Source organism: Anabrus simplex, chromosome 4 (assembly GCF_040414725.1).
Source record: "Anabrus simplex isolate iqAnaSimp1 chromosome 4, ASM4041472v1, whole genome shotgun sequence".
Lineage (NCBI taxonomy): Eukaryota > Metazoa > Arthropoda > Insecta > Orthoptera > Tettigoniidae > Anabrus > Anabrus simplex.
In genome coordinates, this window is record NC_090268.1 from 74,945,417 (window position 1) to 74,965,342 (window position 19,926).

Below are 19,926 nucleotides of genomic sequence, written 5' to 3' on the forward strand. Positions count from 1 at the left end.
TCGAAAAATGAAGGTTTCGGCCAAAGAAAGACAAGGGCCACGACGAGCGTGAAAATGAAAGAGTCTCTAGGCCTCGAGTGCTCCAATGCCGTCGGGGTTGGAAAAGAACAAGATTTGACCAAGGGAGATCGGATAGGTTAGATGAAAGTGAGGTGGTGGTGGTGATTAATGTTTTAAGAGGAAGTACAACTAGGCAACCATCCTCTATATAACACTAATCAGAGAGAGAAAATGGAGGGGATCCGATACTTCGAAAAATGAAGGTGTCGGCAAAAGAAAGACAAGGGTCACGAAAGGCGTGAAAACGGACTCCCTAGCCGTCGGAAACCTAATAGCTTCGGGGTCGGAAAAGAAGAAGAGTTGGCCAACGGAGGTTGAATAGGGTTAAGAGACCATGGGGCCCCTCTCAGTCGCCTCTTACGACAGGCAGGGGATACCGTGGGTGATATTCCACCACGCCCACCCACAGGGTGAAAGAGTGAGCCGCTGGGGCCCATTTTGGTCGTCTCTTACCGAATGGCAGGAGATACTGTGGATGTTAATCTACCGCCGCCACCCACAGGAGTCAGATATTAGACAGAGCTAGAAGGCTCTTTAATGTTTGATGAAGCTGGTAAGATAGTAACATAGCTCTTGCTCTGTTCGATTTCATGGTACACTAATCAGGTAATGCAAGACGTGTGGGAATCACCTCGAACTGTTGCCAATTCAAAAGAAGTTGCTCAAGACAATGATGGTGACATAAGTCAGAGTGTCGCAGACATGGCAGAGATTTACAACAGGATATCAAGATGAAGGTTCTTCCTTGAGTGTTTGTTTTCCTTTAGCGACAACCTACCGCCCTTTGTTTTATGTCTGTACTAAATGCAAAAGGAGTTGAAATAGACATTATATACCCGTCACAACGCAATCTCATTATGGTCATAAGGGTGTAGGTCATAGTAGTAGTAGTAGTAGTAGTAGTAGTAGTACGAGTAGCAATACTAAGAAAGATGGCACATACAAGTTGTTATTAAGTTCGAAATAATATATATATATAATAATAATCAAGAGTCCGGCTCCATGGCTAAATGATTAGCATGCTGGCTTTTGGTTACAGGGGTCCCGGATTCTATTCCCGGCAGGGTCTCTGGTGAGACCCCAACTAGAGTATGGTTCCAGTGTATGGGACCCTTACCAGGATTACTTGATTCAGGAACTGGAAAAAATCCAAAGAAAAACAGCTCGATTTGTTCTGGACGATTTCCGACAAAAGAGTAGCGTTACAAAAATGTTGCAAAGTTTGGGCTGCGAAGACTTGGGAGAAAGGAGACGAGCTGCTCGACTAAGTGGTGTGTTCCAAGCTGTCAGTGGAGAGATAGCGTGGGAGGATCATCAGTAGACGAATAAGTTTGGATGGTGTCTTTAAAAGTAGGAAAGATCACAATATGAAGATAAAGTTGGAATTCGAGAGGACAAATTGGGGCAAATATTCGTTTATAGGAAGGGGAGTTAGGGATTGGAATAACTTACCAAGGGAGATGTTCAATAAATTTCCAATTTCTTTGCAATCATTTTCTTTGCAATCATTTAAGAAAAGGCTAGGAAAACAACAGATAGGGAATCTGCCACCTGGGCGACTGCCCTAAATGCAGATCAGTAGTGATTGATTGATTGATTGATTGATTGATTGATTGATTGATTGATTGATTGATTGATTGATTGATTGATTGATTGATTGATTGATTGATTGATTGATTGATTCCGCTGGCACGGAGGCTTGCTGTCTGTGCCGTCTTCATCACCAGTTCATCCTCATCACGACGCGCAAGTCACCTACGGGTGTCAAACGACCTGCACCTGGCGAGCCGAACATGTCCTGGGACACTGCCGGCATTAAAAGCCATTCGCCATATTATTTCATTTCAATTATCAAGAACTGTAAAGAGTGGTGAAAGTGGTGATCAGTATTTTAATAGCAGGTGGTGGTAGTGATTATTGTTTTAAGAGGAAGTACAACTAGACAATCATACTCTATATAGCACTAATCAGAGAGAAAAAATGGAAGGGATCCGACACTTCGAAAAATGAAGGTATCGGCCATAGAAAAACAAGGACCACGAAGGGCGTAAAAACGAAAGACTTCCTAGGCCTCGAGTCCTCTAATATCGTTGGCGTCGGAAAAGAACAAGAGTTGACCAAGGGAGGTCGAATAAGGTGAGTGAAAGTGAGGAGCCTGGCACAAATAAGTGGAAGCAGTGCCAGGACTCAGCTAATGGCCCCAATGGTCATCAACCCACGTTCCAAAGTTTAAAGCCACTGGGGCCCCTTTAGGAGACCTCTTTCGACCGGCAAGGGATATGGTGGGTGTTATTCTACGGCCTCACCCACAGGGGGAAGAGGTACGTGGAAGCAATGCCAGAACTCAGCTAAGGGCCGCATGGTTACCAACACACGTTCCCACGTTTCAGTGGTCCTGGAGCCCCTTTTAATCACCTCTTACGACAGGCAGGAGATACCGTGAGTATCTTCTGCTCCCACCCACGTGTAGTAGGCCTTCGGTTCTGAGGACCCTGGTTTCGATGGCCTGGAGGGGAATTTTAACTACGTATGTTTTTTTTTTCCTCTGGTTCGGAAGGTGAGTGTTTGTGTTCTCTTCGTCTACATAAACATACCAAACTACTTATCACCACAAAAACAAGCAATAATGAATACATCGCTCCTCACAGGGTTGATATCAGATAGGGCATTCGTCCCCAAACCTAAGTCAAATCCACATCCAATGTCGACCCAAAAATTGTGAAAAGGAGTAAGAAGAAGAAGATATACCTTTCAGTGAATTCTTACTTCCGTGTTAGCTGTAAAACGTAAACCATGAAAGAGGTGGCTACACTGTTTCACCAGAATTCAATACAAAAGACCAATGTATGAAAGTTCTTCAAATAGGTAGACCATTCATGGAAGAGCGTTAGATTTCCCTCCAGTCTGAACCTTGCAAGGACACGCGTTCAGTGCACGTGGTGTGAATGCTTCAGAGGATAAATGGCTATCTTCCCACACCACTCCTATGACCAAAGAATATTAATAGGACGTTCTTTGTACAATGGGGAACTTGAGGTCTATGTATATAAGCTGCTGGTCTAAGACATTGCTTGTTCACTCAGTAACATGCAGTCCTCAGGTCTTCTCTTCACAGTCGCCTTGCTGGTGGTGGTTGCGGTGGAATGCGACAGAATTACCACCGCTTATGACGATGTGGATCTCGATCGTATCCTCAGCAATAGGCGCCTCGTCAACAACTATGTAAACTGTTTATTGGAACGTGGACCTTGTACACCAGAGGGTCGTGAGCTTAAAAGTAAGTAGACAATAAGTTTTACTTTAAAACTGTACATTGTGGATATATAACTTTATCATTTAAGAATTAACGATCAGCATAAACAAAATAATATGTGAATCTAATTGGCAATTGAATTCACAAAGTCATTTATGTGGAAATGTATGGCAGACTGTGCTTAAAGCCTGCAATCTAATATCTTGGAGCTTGAAAAGAAATGAAGAGAGTATATATGAAAATTAGCATCTCCAAGACTAAAGTGATATCAGTAGGGAAGAAATCTAAGGAGTCTGACTGTCAGGACGTGAAAACAACACTGAAACAGGTGGATCACTTCAATTATTTAGTATGTGTATTCTCCCAGGGTGGTATTAAACTAAGGTGAATCTGAATCAAGGTGTAGAAAAGCTAATGCAGTGAACTAGCAGTTGCGATCGACAGTATTCTTTAGGAAGGTTATCTGAACGAATCCGATCCACGAACTGTCACTGTAATATTTGTCCCAAATGGAAGATAATAATTTCTTTTACTCAAATAAAGTGTAAAATCTGCGGTAAATTGAGAAATACCGTCGTTACTAGAGAAATATCTAGAGAAATATGTATACGTACTTACGGGCTGTAGACAGGACTCCCTTGTGTTGCATTCCGTTGCTCGTGCCCTCTTTTGTTTCTTTCATTAACTTTATCCATATGACTAGCGCGGGAAGTTCAAACAGCAAAATAGCATGATCCCTGGACCTATAATAATGAATGAGTTATGGCACAAAACGAATGAGCAACATGAAGGAAACAACACCTAATTCAAACAACTTCAGTGAGCAAAGACATCACACACGAAAGTGTTAGGCAAACAAAACACGTACGGAAGCGCAGCGTCATAGCAGAAAAAATAGTAAGGTACGGTAGTAAAGTATGTATCCATATTATTCTCTACAAGTAAAATATTTCGTATTTTTTCATAATTTACCGCAGATTTTACACTTTATTTGAGTAAAAGCAATTATTATTTTCCATTTGGGATGAATAATACCGTGACATTTCGTGGATCGGATTCGTTCACATAACCCTTTAGGAAATAAGTGAGATCTTAGACGAAACTATATTTACTGGCTGTACTGAAAGTGAAAGTGAGTGGACTCTGGATAGCGCATAACAGACACGAAAGTAACGAGGATTAATTCTGGCACTAACAGGCGGGAACAATGGCAAGAGGGCACTCGGAATGAGGAGATGAAGACTACGTTATGAAAGAACTCGGCCAATGAAATTGTACGCATAAATCGGCTTTGTAGGTGGGGTCTTGTAAGGTGAATGGAGGAGTATAGGTTACCCAGCAGAATAATAGACCCGGCTAAGGAGGGGAAAAAAAGCAGAGAAAGACCAAGATTCAGCATTCAATGATTCAGTGAAAAGAGATATAGAAATGAATGAGGGTTGGAGCTAATTGCAAATAGAGGATTACAGTGGCACTTAGTTAATTCACAGAGGCTTGCATACTGAACGCTGAAAGGCATATAACTCTATAATGAATATGTGTGTATATTTAAAAAATTAAATCGTTTATTAACAGCATGCTCCATTGCAGAAAGTAATAGTGGTGGTGGTGATTATTGTTTTAAAAAGAAGTACAACTAGGCAACCATCCTCTATACAACACTAATCAGAGAGAAAAATGAAAGGGATCCGACACTTTGAAAAATGAAGGTATGGGCCAAAGGAAGATAAGGGCCACGAAGGGCGTGAAAATGAGAAAATCCCCAAGCCTCGAATGCTCTAATACCGTCGGGGTCGGAAAAGAACAAGAGTTGACCTAGGGAGGTCGGGCAGGATAGATGAAAGTGAGGAGCCTGGCGTAAATGGTGGTGGTGATGTTGATGATTATTGTTTTAAGAGGAAGTAAAACTAGGCAACCGTCCTCTATATAACACTAATCAGGGGGAAAATAGATAGGATCCGACTTTTTCGAAAAATAGAGGTGTCGGCCAAAGAAAGACAAGGGCCACGAAGAGCGTGAAAATGAAAGACTCCCTAGACCTCGAGTGCTCTAATACCGTCTGGGTCGTAAAAGAACAAGAGTTGACCAAGGGAGGTTGGATAGGGCAGGTGAAAGTGAGGAGCCTGGCACAAGTAAGTGGAAGCAATGCCAGAATTCAGCTAAGGGCCCCGTGGTCGCCAACCCACGCTCCCAGGTTAAGAGCCCCTGAGGCCCCTTTTAGTCGCCTCTTACGACAGTCAGGGGATAATCTAGATGTCATTCTACCACCACCACCACCAGGGGGATGAGGAGTAAGAGATTGGAATAAATTATCAAGGGAAATGTTCGACAAATATACAAATTCGTTGAAAATATTTACGATAAAGCTAGGTAAACAATTATAAGTAAATGTAAATAGGCGGTGATGGTAATGATCAGGCGTGGAGGTGGTGTTGCGTTGTTTTGTAAGCTTAATCTCAGGAGTACAGTGGTAAAAATTTCTACCACCACTACAAATCCCGTTCCTGAATTTATGCTTGTTGAAAATTTAGGCACTGTTAAAGTGCTCATTGGGGTTGTGTATAAGCCTCCAAAGGCAGGGGACATTGGAGAGTTAGAGGACAATTTAATGAGACTTTTACCATCTTATGAACACGTGATTATACTAGGCGACTTTAATACAAATTTGTTAACTCGGACTAGTGAAACAATACGTTTTCGAAATATTTTTCTCTCCTGTGACATGACAATATTGCCCTCGGAACCAACTAACCACGTTCGTACTTCCACCGTCTCTTCTGATACACTCATTGATCTCATGATAACCAATAATCCACACAAGTTTCTTAAACACGGTCAAATACTTGTTCCAGAAATATCACCTCATGACCTTATATACTTAGCTTATTCGCCAAGAGTTCCTAGATATAGGTCGAAATACGTGACTTTTAGAGACTTTAAAAATATAGATTTCCATCACCTAAAAGAAGATGCATGTAAATATCCTTGGGGTGACATAATACTAATGAATGATATATATGAAAAACTGGAAAATATTAATTCTCATATTCATGGACTTTACAATAAGCATGCTCCTAAGCGCTGTGTGAAAGTAACACGCCCGCCCTGTCCGTGGCTGACAACTGAAATCAAATCTCTGATGGCTCAGCGTGATTCGTTATATAGACGTTACAAACGAAATATATTAGCTGACACATTTGAACAATACCGTGTACTGCGAAATCGAATTAAATAAATTATCCGCAATAAGAAATTCGATTACTTCCGGCGTCTATCCAATAATATAAAAGCTGGTAGTACTTGGCGACAACTTCGTTCATTAGGTATTGGAAGGCCTCCTGTGAACAATGCTCTTGAACGCATAGTACACGTGCAATTAACCGACTATTTAAATAAATACAAACTACTTGACCCTTTACAATCGGGTTTCAAAAAGGGACACAGTACGGCCACTGCCCTGCTGAAAGTTACAGACGACATGAGACGCGCTATGGACGAAAGGCAGGTGACGTTACTTACACTTCTTGATTTTAGCAGCGCTTTTGACACAGTAAATATAGACGTACTGGTTGCTAAATTGAAATCGCTTCACCTTGGACAGACAGCCCTAGAATTCTTTCTCTCATATCTTACGGAACGAAAACAACGCGTAATTATTCAGAATAGGTCATCCGAATGGGTAATGAAATTTTCAGGAGTACCACAAGGCTCTGTACTTGGACCACTTCTCTTTGTTATCTATATTAACGATATATCGACACGGCTAAGACACTGTAAATACCACTTGTATGCTGACGATCTGCAGATCTATTACCATTCCAAAATTTCAGACATCAATCAAGCAATAGGTTATATGAACTCTGACTTAAATAATATCTGTGCATACGCTCATGAAAACTGTATTTTAATTAATCCATCAAAATCTAAAGCTATTATTGTTGGGCAAACGAAACAAATCAGTGCGGCAAAAAACAAAAACATTCCTCCACTAACTTTATCTGGTAAAATTATTCCGTGCGAAAACTCGGTAAGAAATCTTGGGGTAATTATAAACGAGAATCTTAACTGGGGAGAGCACATTACAAATATCTGTAGAAAAGTGTACGCGTCCCTTCACCCACTAAAATATCATCAAAATATGCTGCCACTAAACATGAGAATTAGGCTTATAAATACTCTTATCCTCCCTATATTTTCCTACTGTGACGTAGTACTAATTGATGCCACGAGAGAACAACTAAACCGATTACAACGTGCTATGAATTCGTGTATTAGATTTATCTTTTCCTTACGCTATGATGTTCATGTTACCCCTTATTATCGACAACTTTCCCTTCTAAAATTTGAACAATATAGAAACCTCCACGTGGCAGTATTAATCTTTCGAGTATTAAAAGAGAATATCCCATACTACTTATCTTCACAACTCAATTTCCTATCCTCTTTCCACCAGCATAATACACGCTCTGGCAGTACACTTGCTATCCCTCTCAGCAGGTCAGCAGCATTCAGCCGTTCCTTTGTTGCAAATGGAGCTAGAATATGGAATTCTCTCCCCCACAACATTAGAGCCATACAATCCTTAAATTCCTTCAAGTTGTCTTGCCGTGAGCATCTCCTCGATATGTGCCGCCAGGCTGAATGAATCTGGCCGAGTGAATGTGTGTATGAATGTACGTTTACTGTGCTTAGGGTATTTAGTGTCAATCAACTTTTAATTTGTAACGATAGTTTAAGACATGACTAAGAATATTTATAGAGTTTATGTTATTATGTTTCATATTTTGTTTCTAGTTTGTAATGGTAGTTTTAAGATAAGATTATGAATATTGCTCTCAGATGTACTATGTTAATGAAGTGTGGTTAAGTGTAAGAGAGGACCATGAGTCCTAACTTCGCCACTACAAATAAAGGCAAATATAATATAATATAATATAATATAAACCAGAAATACCACTTGACGAGATTAATAGACACTTTTCAACAAATGCTTTTACTCCTGAACATGATATAGTGCAAGCCACCATCAAGTCTATAATACGACAACAATCAAGCCCATGTTTCGAATTTCGAACTGTTTCAGAGTCTGAAGTGAGACGAGAACTGATTTCAATTAAATCCCATGCAACAGGAGCTGATGAAATCCCTGTTTTCTTTATTACTAACATTATGGATATAATATTGCCGGTTATTACTGACTTATTTAATGCGTGCCTCTCCCGTGGTTACTTTCCGACAAAGTGGAAAGATGCACAAGTTGTCCCAGTTCCAAAAAGGTCGCCAGCTAATGTAGCGTCTGACTTTCGTCCTGTATGCATTCTTTCAGCACTGTCTAAAGCTCTAGAAAAATTTATATATAGCCAACTTGTACAATACCTGGAAAAATATTCTCTGCGTGACCCCTTCCAATCTGGTTTCAAGAAAGGACATAGCTCAGGGACGGCACTACTAAAAATTACAGACGACGTTAGACGAGCTATAGATGAGCGGAAAGTGACTATACTTATTTTACTTGACTTCAGTAGTGCGTTTGACACAGTAAATATTGACATATTATTAGCGAAACTACAAAGATTTAATCTGAGTCCCTCTGCTATTCAGCTCTTTGCTTCATACCTCACCAATCGGCGACAACGTGTTGCCATAAACGGCATGACCACGGACTGGAAGACGAAGCAAACCGGTGTCCCACAGGGATCTGTGCTTGGACCTATTCTGTTTACTCTGTATATCAATTATATATCTTCTCAGTTCAGTAACTGTAAGTATCATTTATATGCAGATGATCTACAAATATATTATCACTGTAAAGCTGTTGATATTGAGTTTGGATTAACTTAGCTCCTATTCTAATAAGAACTGTTTATTAACTATTCCTAAAAAGACACAAGCTATTATAATAGGGCAACAACGGCAGTTAAATATCCTTAATAAGAAATTATTGCCTTCACTTTTGCTATGTGGTGTAGCTATACAATTTCAGAAGTCGGTAAAAAATCTTGGGATTATCATAAGTGATACACTAGACTGGAGTGAGCACATAACAAGCATCTGTAGGAAAATCCACTCGTCACTTCACCCTCTCAAAACTCACCAATCACTTCTTCCACTAAGCATGAAAATTAAACTTAGCCAGATCCTCATATTTCCCATACTTAATTATTGTGATATTGTAATGATAGTTGCCATCATGGAACAAACATTAAAATTACAGAGGGCAATGAACTCATGCATTAGGTTTATATTTTCAATTAAATTTTCAACTCATATCTCCCCCTATTATGAGATTATCTCCTGGTTAAAAATCGATAAACTACGACATCTTCACATTGCAACTCTCGTTTTTCGTCTGTTGAATGAATCTAAACCCCAGTATTTATCCTCAACCCTTCTAGTCGGTGTTAGAAATTGCACTTCTTTAGCTTCTTTCAAGCGATCTTGCCGAGATTACCTATTAAATGTATAACCAGCTTGTATGAATGGAAGAATGAATGAGATTAGGATTTATATTTTGTTATATTATTTCATTATTCTGTTTTATGAAGTTTATTATAGATAATATGTGGTTAAGTGTAAGAGAGGGCCGTGAGCCTTAACTTCGCCACAAATGAAGGCATGAAATAAATAAATAAATAAATAAATAAATAAATAAATAAATAAATAAATTAAATTATTGTTTTTGGAAGTAGGCTATAGCTAGGCAACCATCCTCAATTAACACTAATTAGAGAGAAAAAAAGGAAGGGATCCGACATTTCGAAAAATGAAGGTATCGGCCAAAGGAAGCAAGGGCCACGAAGGGTGTGAAAATGAAAGACTCCCTAGGCCTCGAGTGCTCTAATACATTCGGGGTCGATAAAGAACAAGAGTTGACCATGAGAGGTCGGTTAGGATCGATGAAAGTGAAGAGCCTGGCACAAGTAAATGGAAGCAATGCCAGGACTCAGCTAAGGTCCCCGTGGTCGCCAACCCACGCTCCAAAGTACAGATCCGCTGGGACCATCGCATGGAAGCAGAAATGGGAAAAAATTATGTGATGATTAGTATAATTCAGCTGTACTACAGCAGGACCAGTAGCTTCGCTAGTGCTGGATAAAGCACTTAGTTACCTTTCCAGTACTTCCAGAAACATCACTGCTGCACATGATCTTTTAATGATGATGATGATGCTTGTTGTTTAAAGGGGCCTAACATCGAGGTCATCGGCCCCTAATGGTACGAAATTAAACGACAAAGTAAAAGTTCAAAATTATCCACTGACCAAAATAAAAAATGCCATGAAGAATGAATGAACGAATGAATGAATGAATGAATGAATTAACATGAATTTAGAACAATCAGTGGATCCGACTCAAAAAGCTATCATAGTTAATAGTATTACTGACCAAGGGACCACTTCCAAGGCAAATCGAGGATGCTTGGTGTCTAAATGGGTCCAAAATACAAGTCAAAGACCCCTCAGAATGGTACTTATCGCTAGTAATGTAGAACCATGGTATCTGTCCTGTTGCGGTACTAATCAATGGTAGCAGAGACTTGCGGTATTCCACACATTATTGTACTACTCAAAGCTTATGAAATTCGACATTAATACAGACCTATGTTTTTCTCACTCTGCGGCGCCATTCACAGGCAACGCAAACCTATGATGTTCATCACATAAGAGTACTAACCACAGGGACCTCTCCCTATCCCGTGGTGTTCCTCATATAGTGGGTACTAATCACAAGTAAGGCAGGTCCATGGTAGCTATCATCCCATGGTCCCGCTCATATGGTGGTACTAATCACAGGTACTGCACAAGCCGACCGCGCGGTGCTCCTGTGTGCTACTAATCACAAACCTATTTTGTACCTAATATAGTGGTACTACGCACAAGTAAAAGCGACCCTTGGTGTTCTCCGCGTGGTGGTACTAATCACATGTAGTTGCATGGTTCGAATACAACCATCCCTTGGTCGCCCCTTTTAGTCGGCTCTCACGACAGGCAGGGGATACCGTGGGTGTATTATTCGTCTGCCTCCCCCACCCACAGGGGGTGTGTGTTTGGTCCGCGAGAGGTATTTTATTTCCCTCAAGTCCGCCGGCAAGCCGGTTAGGACCCCCCTATCCGCCACCTGGGACGCGCCACGTGGGAGTATCACCTCTCCCCCTGCTACGCCTGCGTGGCAGGTTCGTGGATGATCTTTTAAAACTAAACACAGGTATCCCTTCAAAAGCCCCTGTAGAGCACTTTTCCAGCCAATGCGAAGATGTGCTTTGGTTTGTACTTGAGAATTTCAAGAACCATTTAAATTATTCAAATTATTTGAAATGCTAGAAGTAAAAAAACTGAAATTAATAATTATGGGAAAATAATCATTTTAAAAGTTCCAAGATATCATGCTTAGTTTTTCTTATTGATGATAGCTACTTATTGTACCTATGCTAGAAAAGAATCACAAAATTAACTAATATCTTTTTCTCTGCAAACATTGGTATCACTCCGGTCTCATGCGGGAAAAAAAAAGTCAGTGATTTCCTCAAGACTGGCGTTATGTGAAGTAATTTTGCTGATTACTTGTTGAAAAAAGTAATTTGTAATTATTGTAAGTAAAATATTTCTCAGGTACCTTGTACCATCACTATATAAAACAATTACTTATTTTGATAGTGGAATGTTACATCGTCTCTGTCCCACCCACGGCCATCCCCTATCTGGTTCTAGCAATTCCCTTGTGCTGTCTGGCAGTGGTGGTGGTAGTGATTATTGTTTTAAGAGGAAGTACAACTGAGCAACCATCCTCTATATAACATTAATCAGAGAGAAAATATGGAAAGGATCCGATACTTCGAAAAATGAAGGTATCGGCCTAAGGAAGATAAGGGCCGCCAAGGGCGTGAAAATTAAAGACTTCCAGGACCTAGAGTGCTCTAATACCGTCCGGGTCTCGGAAAAGAATAAGAGTTGACCAAGGAAGGCCGGATAGGATAGATGAAAGTGGCCTAGAACAAGTAAGTGGAAGCAATGCCAGGACACAGCTGAAGGCCCCGTGGTCGTCAACCCACGCTCCCAAGTTCAGAGCGTGTGGTGGTGGTAATTAATGTTTTAAGAGGAAGTATAACTAGGCAACCATCCTCTGTATAGGCCTATCACAAATAAAGGTAAAAATGGAAGGAATCCGAAACATCGAAAAATGAAGATCGGTCAAAGAAAGACAAGGGCCACGAAGGACGTGAAAACGAAAGACTCCCTAGGATTCGCAAGCCTAATACCGTAGGGGTCGGAAAACAGCAAAAGTTGACCTAGGAAGGTCGGATAAGATACATGAAAATGAGGAGTTCGGAACAAATAAGTGGAAGCAATGCCGGGACTCAGCTAAGGGCCCCGTGGTTGCCAACTCACCTTCAAAGTTCAGAGCCCCTTTCCGTCGCCTCTTGCGGCAGGCAGGCCAGAATTCAGGTAAGGACCCCGCGGTCGTCAACCCACTCTCCCAAGTTGAGAGCCCCTGGGGCCCCTTTTAGTCGCCTCTTACGACATATAGGGGATACCGTGCGTGTTACTCTACCACCCCTACCCACAGGGCGGAAACAACTGGAAGCAATGCCAGGACTCAGCTAAGGGTCTCGTGGTCAACAAGCCACGCTCCCAAATTGAGAGCCCGTGGGGTCCCTTTAACTCGCCTCTTACGACAGGCAGAGGATACCATGGATATTATTCTACCGCCCCTACCCACAAGGGAATGAAACCTGGCTGGGTGAAAATATTTCAAACATAAACCGCTGGTAAATTTTGCCGACAAGATAGTTTGGATAGAATGATTGGTGGTGGAGGTAGTGTAGTTGTGGTGGTGAGGGTATTGATTATTGTTTTGAGTGGAAGTACAATTAGGCAGCCATCTCTTCTAGATGGCGTGTTGACATCATCACAAGCTTCATATTATGATACACTATTCGAATTTTAGGCAAATGTGTACGAGCTTTTTCGAAAGAAAATTCCTGTTCCTATAGTTCTGATTCCATGTTCTGAAAATTACAACTATAAGTCATATTGTTTATGATCACCAGATATAAAACTCAAGTAAAATAGTAAGGTTGTTTTCATTTGTTTACCAACAGTTAATGATGCCAGAATGAAGTAGATTACTTTCTTTATAACTTGTTTATTTTGTGTCAACAGAGCAACTTCCTGATGCCCTCCACAACGAGTGTGAACGGTGCAGCGAGAAACAGAAGAAAGGGGCAGAAAAAGTGATCCGACATCTCTCTCGGAACTATCCTAATCAGTGGAAGCAACTTCTCGACAAGTACGATCCTCAGGGTGTTTATCAGAAGAAATTCTCTGATAAGTTGTGAACCATTCATTCTCTAATAAGTAACTCAAAAATGTAAAACAAAACAATAAAACTCCTTTGAAAAAGAACATTATTATTATTATTATTATTATTATTATTATTATTATTATTATTATTATTATTGCTCCTAGAAGTTTGGCGATCATCATTAAGTAATTACCATTTCCTATCACCGCATCAACGGTGCTGTATCATAGATGTTGAACCACTATCGGAAGTTCTCCTTCTAGGGTTATGGTGGTGGTCGGGCAGGATAGATGAAAGTGAGGAGCCTGGCGTAAGTGGTGGTGGTGGTGGTGGTGGTGGTGATGATTATTGTCAAGACCAAGAAGTGGCAGCCGCCATGACAGTTATAGGCAAAAGTTAGTTCACTGTGCTTCAACCAGGGGCGCTGTAACGAGTATGTTTAGCAGTCTATATCTTTCATGTCTTTGACCAAGACTTAGTAGGTATGTGAGGTTGAAGGTGATAATAAAATTTTCCTTTATGTCGGACAGAGTTACACCATTCCTGTTGCCAAGCATGATTGGCCGAGTCCTTGAGAAGGTTATAATAGTCCGGGGGGGGGGATGCCTACATTTGCAATTTTGCATACAAATCCGATGTCTAGTTTTAACAGAAACAACGGTTAATCATACTGGTACGAGTTCTTTTTTTTCTTTTTTCTTTCTTTTTTTTCCGTCTTTCTTCCTTGACCCCACAACATTTACTCACTGGATATTAAATGCCGTTATACTGCGTTGCCTACGCTATAATACAAGGCCTGGAAATAGAGCCCGTAAAGCGCTATAGAAGTTGTTGTAAACAAGGTAACGTTTACAAGAACACAACTTATTTATTTGCTTCACATAGAAATTTACAGGAATAAACATAAAATTGTCTTGAAGCAAAGTAGATAATTAAGTTTGAGAGAGTTTCTGTTTCTATACACTATGTACACTTTGAATGTATTTACACTAGCTTCTATCTTGAAAAGATAGTTCGTAGGAATGTGCAGTTCGTGATAGTTGAAAACTATCAGTTTCACTAGCATTGATTACCTAATAGAGTTTCTTCTAACTTGCAGTGTCTGAGTTCATGGGCTTGCATTAAATGACAGCTAAGTTCACAATTAGAGAATCTAATGTGTGTGTCGGAGCCTGAGTGAGATTGGGGATGTGTAGAGTACAGCATCGGGGCTCGACTGGAATGAAGGAACGGGAAATTGGAGCAGTGACCTGAGGTGAAACCTCACACTACCAGAATTCAGTCCACCTGGTCGAGACACATTTTTAAGAGGAGTAGCCTCCGTGTTCGACGTACAGTGTATTCTGGAGCAGGACACTGGGGAGAATCCTTGTGAGTGACAGACAGGGAGCTCCATTTATACTACACTCGACGTTACAGGCACGCGCACTGAAGACTGCGCGTCGAGTCTCGAAATATCCACGCTTGCGTGCGTGCGGCTGGCTGGCGTTGAGCGGAGAGAGCGGAGGACATACAACAGAAGTGGCCACACTGCAGTTCATTGGCGGGCCGCTAGGATCGCTACCTTGCCCCCGGTTTACTGGGTTCGCGCCTTTAAACGTGTGTATTGAGTTGGTTATGAATGTGTGTATTCTTGTGATAATAAGCACTCGCAGGTTCAATCATGGTTTATTGCTGTGTTCCTTATTGTCATTCACGAAAAATTAAAGGTAATGGAATTTCATTTCACAAGTTTCCAGTGAATAGTGTTTGGGGGCTTGTTGCTATATCTCGCAGAGGAGACAAACCGGGATCTCTCTGGGTTCGTACAGAAAAATCGAGGGTGTGCAGTAAACACTTCAGAGAAGAAGAATTTAGTATAAGTACATCTAAAAAGACACTCCTGCCTAATAAAGTCCCTTCAGTTTTTACAGAGTTCCCCAAACACAAACAAGTCACTTTAAAATGTAGGAAAGCTCATAAGAAAAGACAGCTTGAAAAAACGGACAGTGAAAATGAGTATGTAAGAAATAAGAGAAAATGTGTGGAACAATCGGATTCTCCTGTGCCTGATAATACTGGAGAATCTGACCTGATAAATGTAGGCACCACAACAGTAGGTACACAGTTTTCTCCCGTCCTAAAATCAACAGTACCAAAATACATTACCAGGAAATTAAGGAAGTAGATCAGAAGAAATAGAAAGCACGTGACAATTATTAAGAAGTTGCGCGTAAAAATTCGTGACTTGGTAGCAGAACTTAGTAAGGTAAAGAAGGATCCCGGAAACCTTGCAAGTCGAGTTTCTAAAATTCAGAAGGAAGCTGAGGGAGGTAATATGAAAGCAAACTTTTTGTTAGAACAACTTCAGAGCTTTGAAAAAAATAAATGTAAATACCAGGAGACTACAGTTAAAATTTGTGTGCTATTATCTTCAAGGTCGCCAACTGGTTATCGGCTTCTCAGAACACTCGATATTTTGCATCTTCCTCATCCAAGAACGTTGAAATCGTATGTTGGATACTCAAAAGGGGAAACGGGCATAACTTCGCTAACTAAAGCCCGATTACTGGCAGAAAAACTGTCGTTAGTGAACGATAACGAAAAGGTTGGTTCCCTTATAATAGATGAAATGTCCATAAAGCCGAAACTTATGTATGACAGGAAATTAGATATGTTTATTGGACTGAATGATATTGACATTGACGCTCTTGGAATCGAAGATATGTTGGCCAATAAATTACTCTGCATTTTGTTCAAGGGACTCTCTACATATTACAGAATACCGGTGTCTTTCTATTTCACTTCATCCGTTACGGGCTCACAACTGGCAAAATTAACCTTGGATGCGTTAAATGCTGTTGAAGAGTGTGGTTTCAGAGTTATCAGAATTGTGACCGACAATTCTCAGGTAAATGTTTCGATGTTCGAAACATTATGTGGAGGAAGCATTACGCATGACATACGACATCCAGCTGATAAAAACTAGGCCTCTGTTCCTAAGTTTCGATCCCAGTCACGTCATAAAAAACGTGCGATCCCAACATGTGTCACGAGACTTTTTTGTAAACAATACTATCGTGACCGGCGATCATTTGAGAGGTCTTTTCAAACTCCAGAAATCTTCAGTTATGAAGCCGGTGAGGAAACTAACCAGAAAAGTAGTTTACCCTACAAAGTTGGAGAAAATCAATGTAGCAAGAGCCAAAATTGTATTTTCCCCTGAAACAATCGCTGGTTTGAAGAGTGTGGAGGTGGTTTGTCCCGAGAGCATTTAAGACAAGAACAGTTTAAAAGAAACAATTTCTTTCATGGAGCATTTTAGGAAGTGGTTCGATGCCCATGATATCTGCAACACCTCGTATGGGACATATTCCAGGAATGAGAACAAAGTGGCATTTTTCAGCATTGAAGATGAACGCCTCAGTTGGTTAATAAATGATTTCCTGTCATATATCAAGAACATTCAAATGCATCCAGAGAAAGAGAAAAGATTCACGAGGGAAACGTATCAGGCGTTGGTCTTGACTACCCAATCCACTGTGGCCTGCGTAAAATACCTCATAAGTATAAATTTTCATTATGTCTTGACGAGGAATCTAACAAGCGATGATATCGAGCTTTTCTTTAGCCACCTACGACGCAAAGCGGGATACAATGACACAATGGACGCAAGGTCATGCCTTAACGCAATCGAAACAACGCTCCATGCAGGAATTATTGCGGCATCAAAACATGGCAATGTTGAGCTGAGGGATGAAAATAAGATCCGCAATGTACGAACCAGTTTACTACAACCAAGAATGTGCCAGATAAATGAAAGATATAGAAGGAATGAAAGTCGCGATGATGTGCAAATTCCGCAGCGTCCTGAACACGTAATGTCTATCATTACAAAACCCTTGCAAGGTAAATTACATCAGATCTGTGTGAACAATACTTTTTTATTTAAGTGTTCGCTAGTACATAAATATGATTAATTTGTTTTAGATTCAACAGCTACAATACCTGGTATTTCTCTAGCTATGGTAGCAGGATACTTAGTGCGTGTGACAGAAGAAAAAACAGACTGTGAAGGCTGTTTAGAACATATCACTTCTCCAGCTAGTGAAAGTCCACCATTGTGTCTTATTCGCTTTCAAGATCGATGAGCCCTCAGATACCCGAAATCATCGTTTGTGGCTCGTCTGCAGCGCATGACGGAATTTGTTACCTCTGCTGTGCAGTATTTACCCCGACGACAGTTACTAAAAATGTGTACGTTTTTTCTGAAAGTCAGGTTCATCAGTGAAATTAAGTGTAGAGAGTGTAAAGACGACAAACTACCTCTTTTTCTACTTCAAAAATTTCTGAGACCTCTATTAGACAACATAGCTTCGAGCCACTCAAGTAGAAGTGAGAAAGTTTTGAAACTCGATAAGAAGCCCCTGAGTAGGAAAGTTTCAAAACTGTAGACACCTACAACATTCAGCTCTCTTTATTTAGGATATAATTTACTTATAGACATACACGGCCATGCGAACACAAGGGGGCAACAGCGCGATCCTAGTGGCTGAATGGTGAACTAAGATGGCAGCCGTTTTCATTAGTGCATTTCAAGGCCTTGTATTATAGCGTAGGCAACGGTTTCTACACACATCATCCTGGGTATGGGCACAAACGTGTTTACAATATAGCCTACTCATATTTTCGTGGCGAAAAGACGTAGCGAAGAGTTATCTTGAAGTTCTCAAAGGATTATGTAACAAGAAACAAAGAATCGCATTATATTCGACGATACATAGCAAAATAATAATATTACTATTGGACTTCATTTTGTTGCCTCTGTTAAATGAAATTGTATCTACCCTAGTGAGATACCGTCTCCAAAAGTTCGTACTTAGGTTATGTACCGACGTAACGGTTAGGCTTATACAGTAAAATTACTGCAATGGATGAAACGAAAACAAATCATAATGAAAATACAGTCGCTTCAGTGACGACACTGAAAGGTGTTAGGAAGAGTAGCAGTGAAATCGCCAAGTCTGAAACGTGTTTAATATGGAAGCAGATATTAGAAGGTACTGTATACTGGAAGTGATATCGGTAGGTACCGTACAGCAGTATCTCTGACACTGGGGTGCACTAATTGTCTTGTTGCCCTCTTGGACAGTTAATTGATTAGAAAATGTAGTTTTCTTGTTATTTACTGTCATATTGAAGTCAGGAATCTCCTCAGCTCATTACCTCTGGGAGAAGGAGAATGGGGTATACAACCATGCACAGACAGGATAAAGTTATAACTGATATTTTCGTATCCTTGCATCGTTGAGAATAGAAAAATCTGGTACCATCAACCGAGACATATCCCCTTGAGATTAAATGTCGATACACAAAAAAAGTAGGTGCCGGTATATGAACTCATTAAGCAAGTAAAAAATCGCAGTTATAGTGGATTAAAAACACGATTATTTGGTCATAACACTAAGCCAACGCAACATTTTTAAAGAATATGTGAAAGCCATCGTGTTTTAATATCAATCCTTTCTCTTATAAATAAAATGTCTTGAAAAATAATGTTCTAAATGAATATTTTTTATTGTGATAACGTAGAATCCACAGTCAAACTCAAAAGCAAAATATGTTGCCTCTTAATTAAGGCCACGGTCGCTACCTTCCCAATCCCAGCTCTTTACCATACTTGGATCGCCGAAAACCATCGATGTGTTAGTGGACATTAAACCTTCTTTAGCCAAAGAAGGTAACAAACGTTTAATAATTTCCGAAACCAGAAGTTAACAGGCGTGTATAACACTCAGAGATTTTTTATAAATAAAATTGCTGAATTAAAAATAAAATATTATGGATATAATAGATGCGCTGAGAATGTTATCCACGCCTGCTGACTTCTGATTTTGGTTAAATATTTAGAAGGTGTCCTGACTGAAAGGCTCTGTACCAAATTATAAGAGTTTTTCATTCATGCACTATTCCCAGTTAGGTAGTCTATCTAGGGTCGACACCTATGTGGATTAAGCCCACTTTTATGGCCTGTAAATAGGTAATTGTGAATTCATCTTTCCTATGTAGAGTGATGTATCCACTATTTTGTATATCTTTGTTTGTTAATAGCGTGAAATATTGTAGGCTGTGTAAATTAAGATACATTATGTATTAAGATTATCACAAACTCAGTCCCCGAGCCAGAGGAATTTACCAAACGTTGTTAAAATCCCGAATGGGCCAGGAATCAAACTCCGGGTCCTCTGAACCGAAGGCCACTACACTAACTGTTCGCTGATGAGAATCTTTGATGTCTACGAGCTGTTTATCTGAGTGTGAACACCATCTCCC

The 19,926-nt window shown here is 40.3% G+C and overlaps 1 protein-coding gene across 1 annotated transcript; it reads left to right on the plus strand.

The window, feature by feature from the left end:
- Window positions 1-3,121: 3,121 nt before the first annotated feature.
- LOC136871634 (ejaculatory bulb-specific protein 3) lies at window positions 3,122-13,715 on the plus strand. Its single transcript, XM_067145113.2, has 2 exons — window positions 3,122-3,337; window positions 13,473-13,715. The coding sequence occupies exons 1-2, from the start codon at window positions 3,148-3,150 to the stop codon at window positions 13,646-13,648; spliced, it is 366 nt and encodes a 121-aa protein (XP_067001214.1). The 5' UTR covers window positions 3,122-3,147; the 3' UTR covers window positions 13,649-13,715.
- The last annotated feature ends 6,211 nt before the right edge of the window (window positions 13,716-19,926 follow it).

Bases quoted from the DNA above. Each gene is read 5' to 3' on its own strand.
- LOC136871634 (XM_067145113.2), top strand. From the start codon at position 3,148: ATGCAGTCCTCAGGTCTTCTCTTCACAGTCGCCTTGCTGGTGGTGGTT. The intron at 3,338-13,472 runs GTAAGTAGACAA...TTGTGTCAACAG, and splicing joins AGAGGGTCGTGAGCTTAAAA to AGCAACTTCCTGATGCCCTC.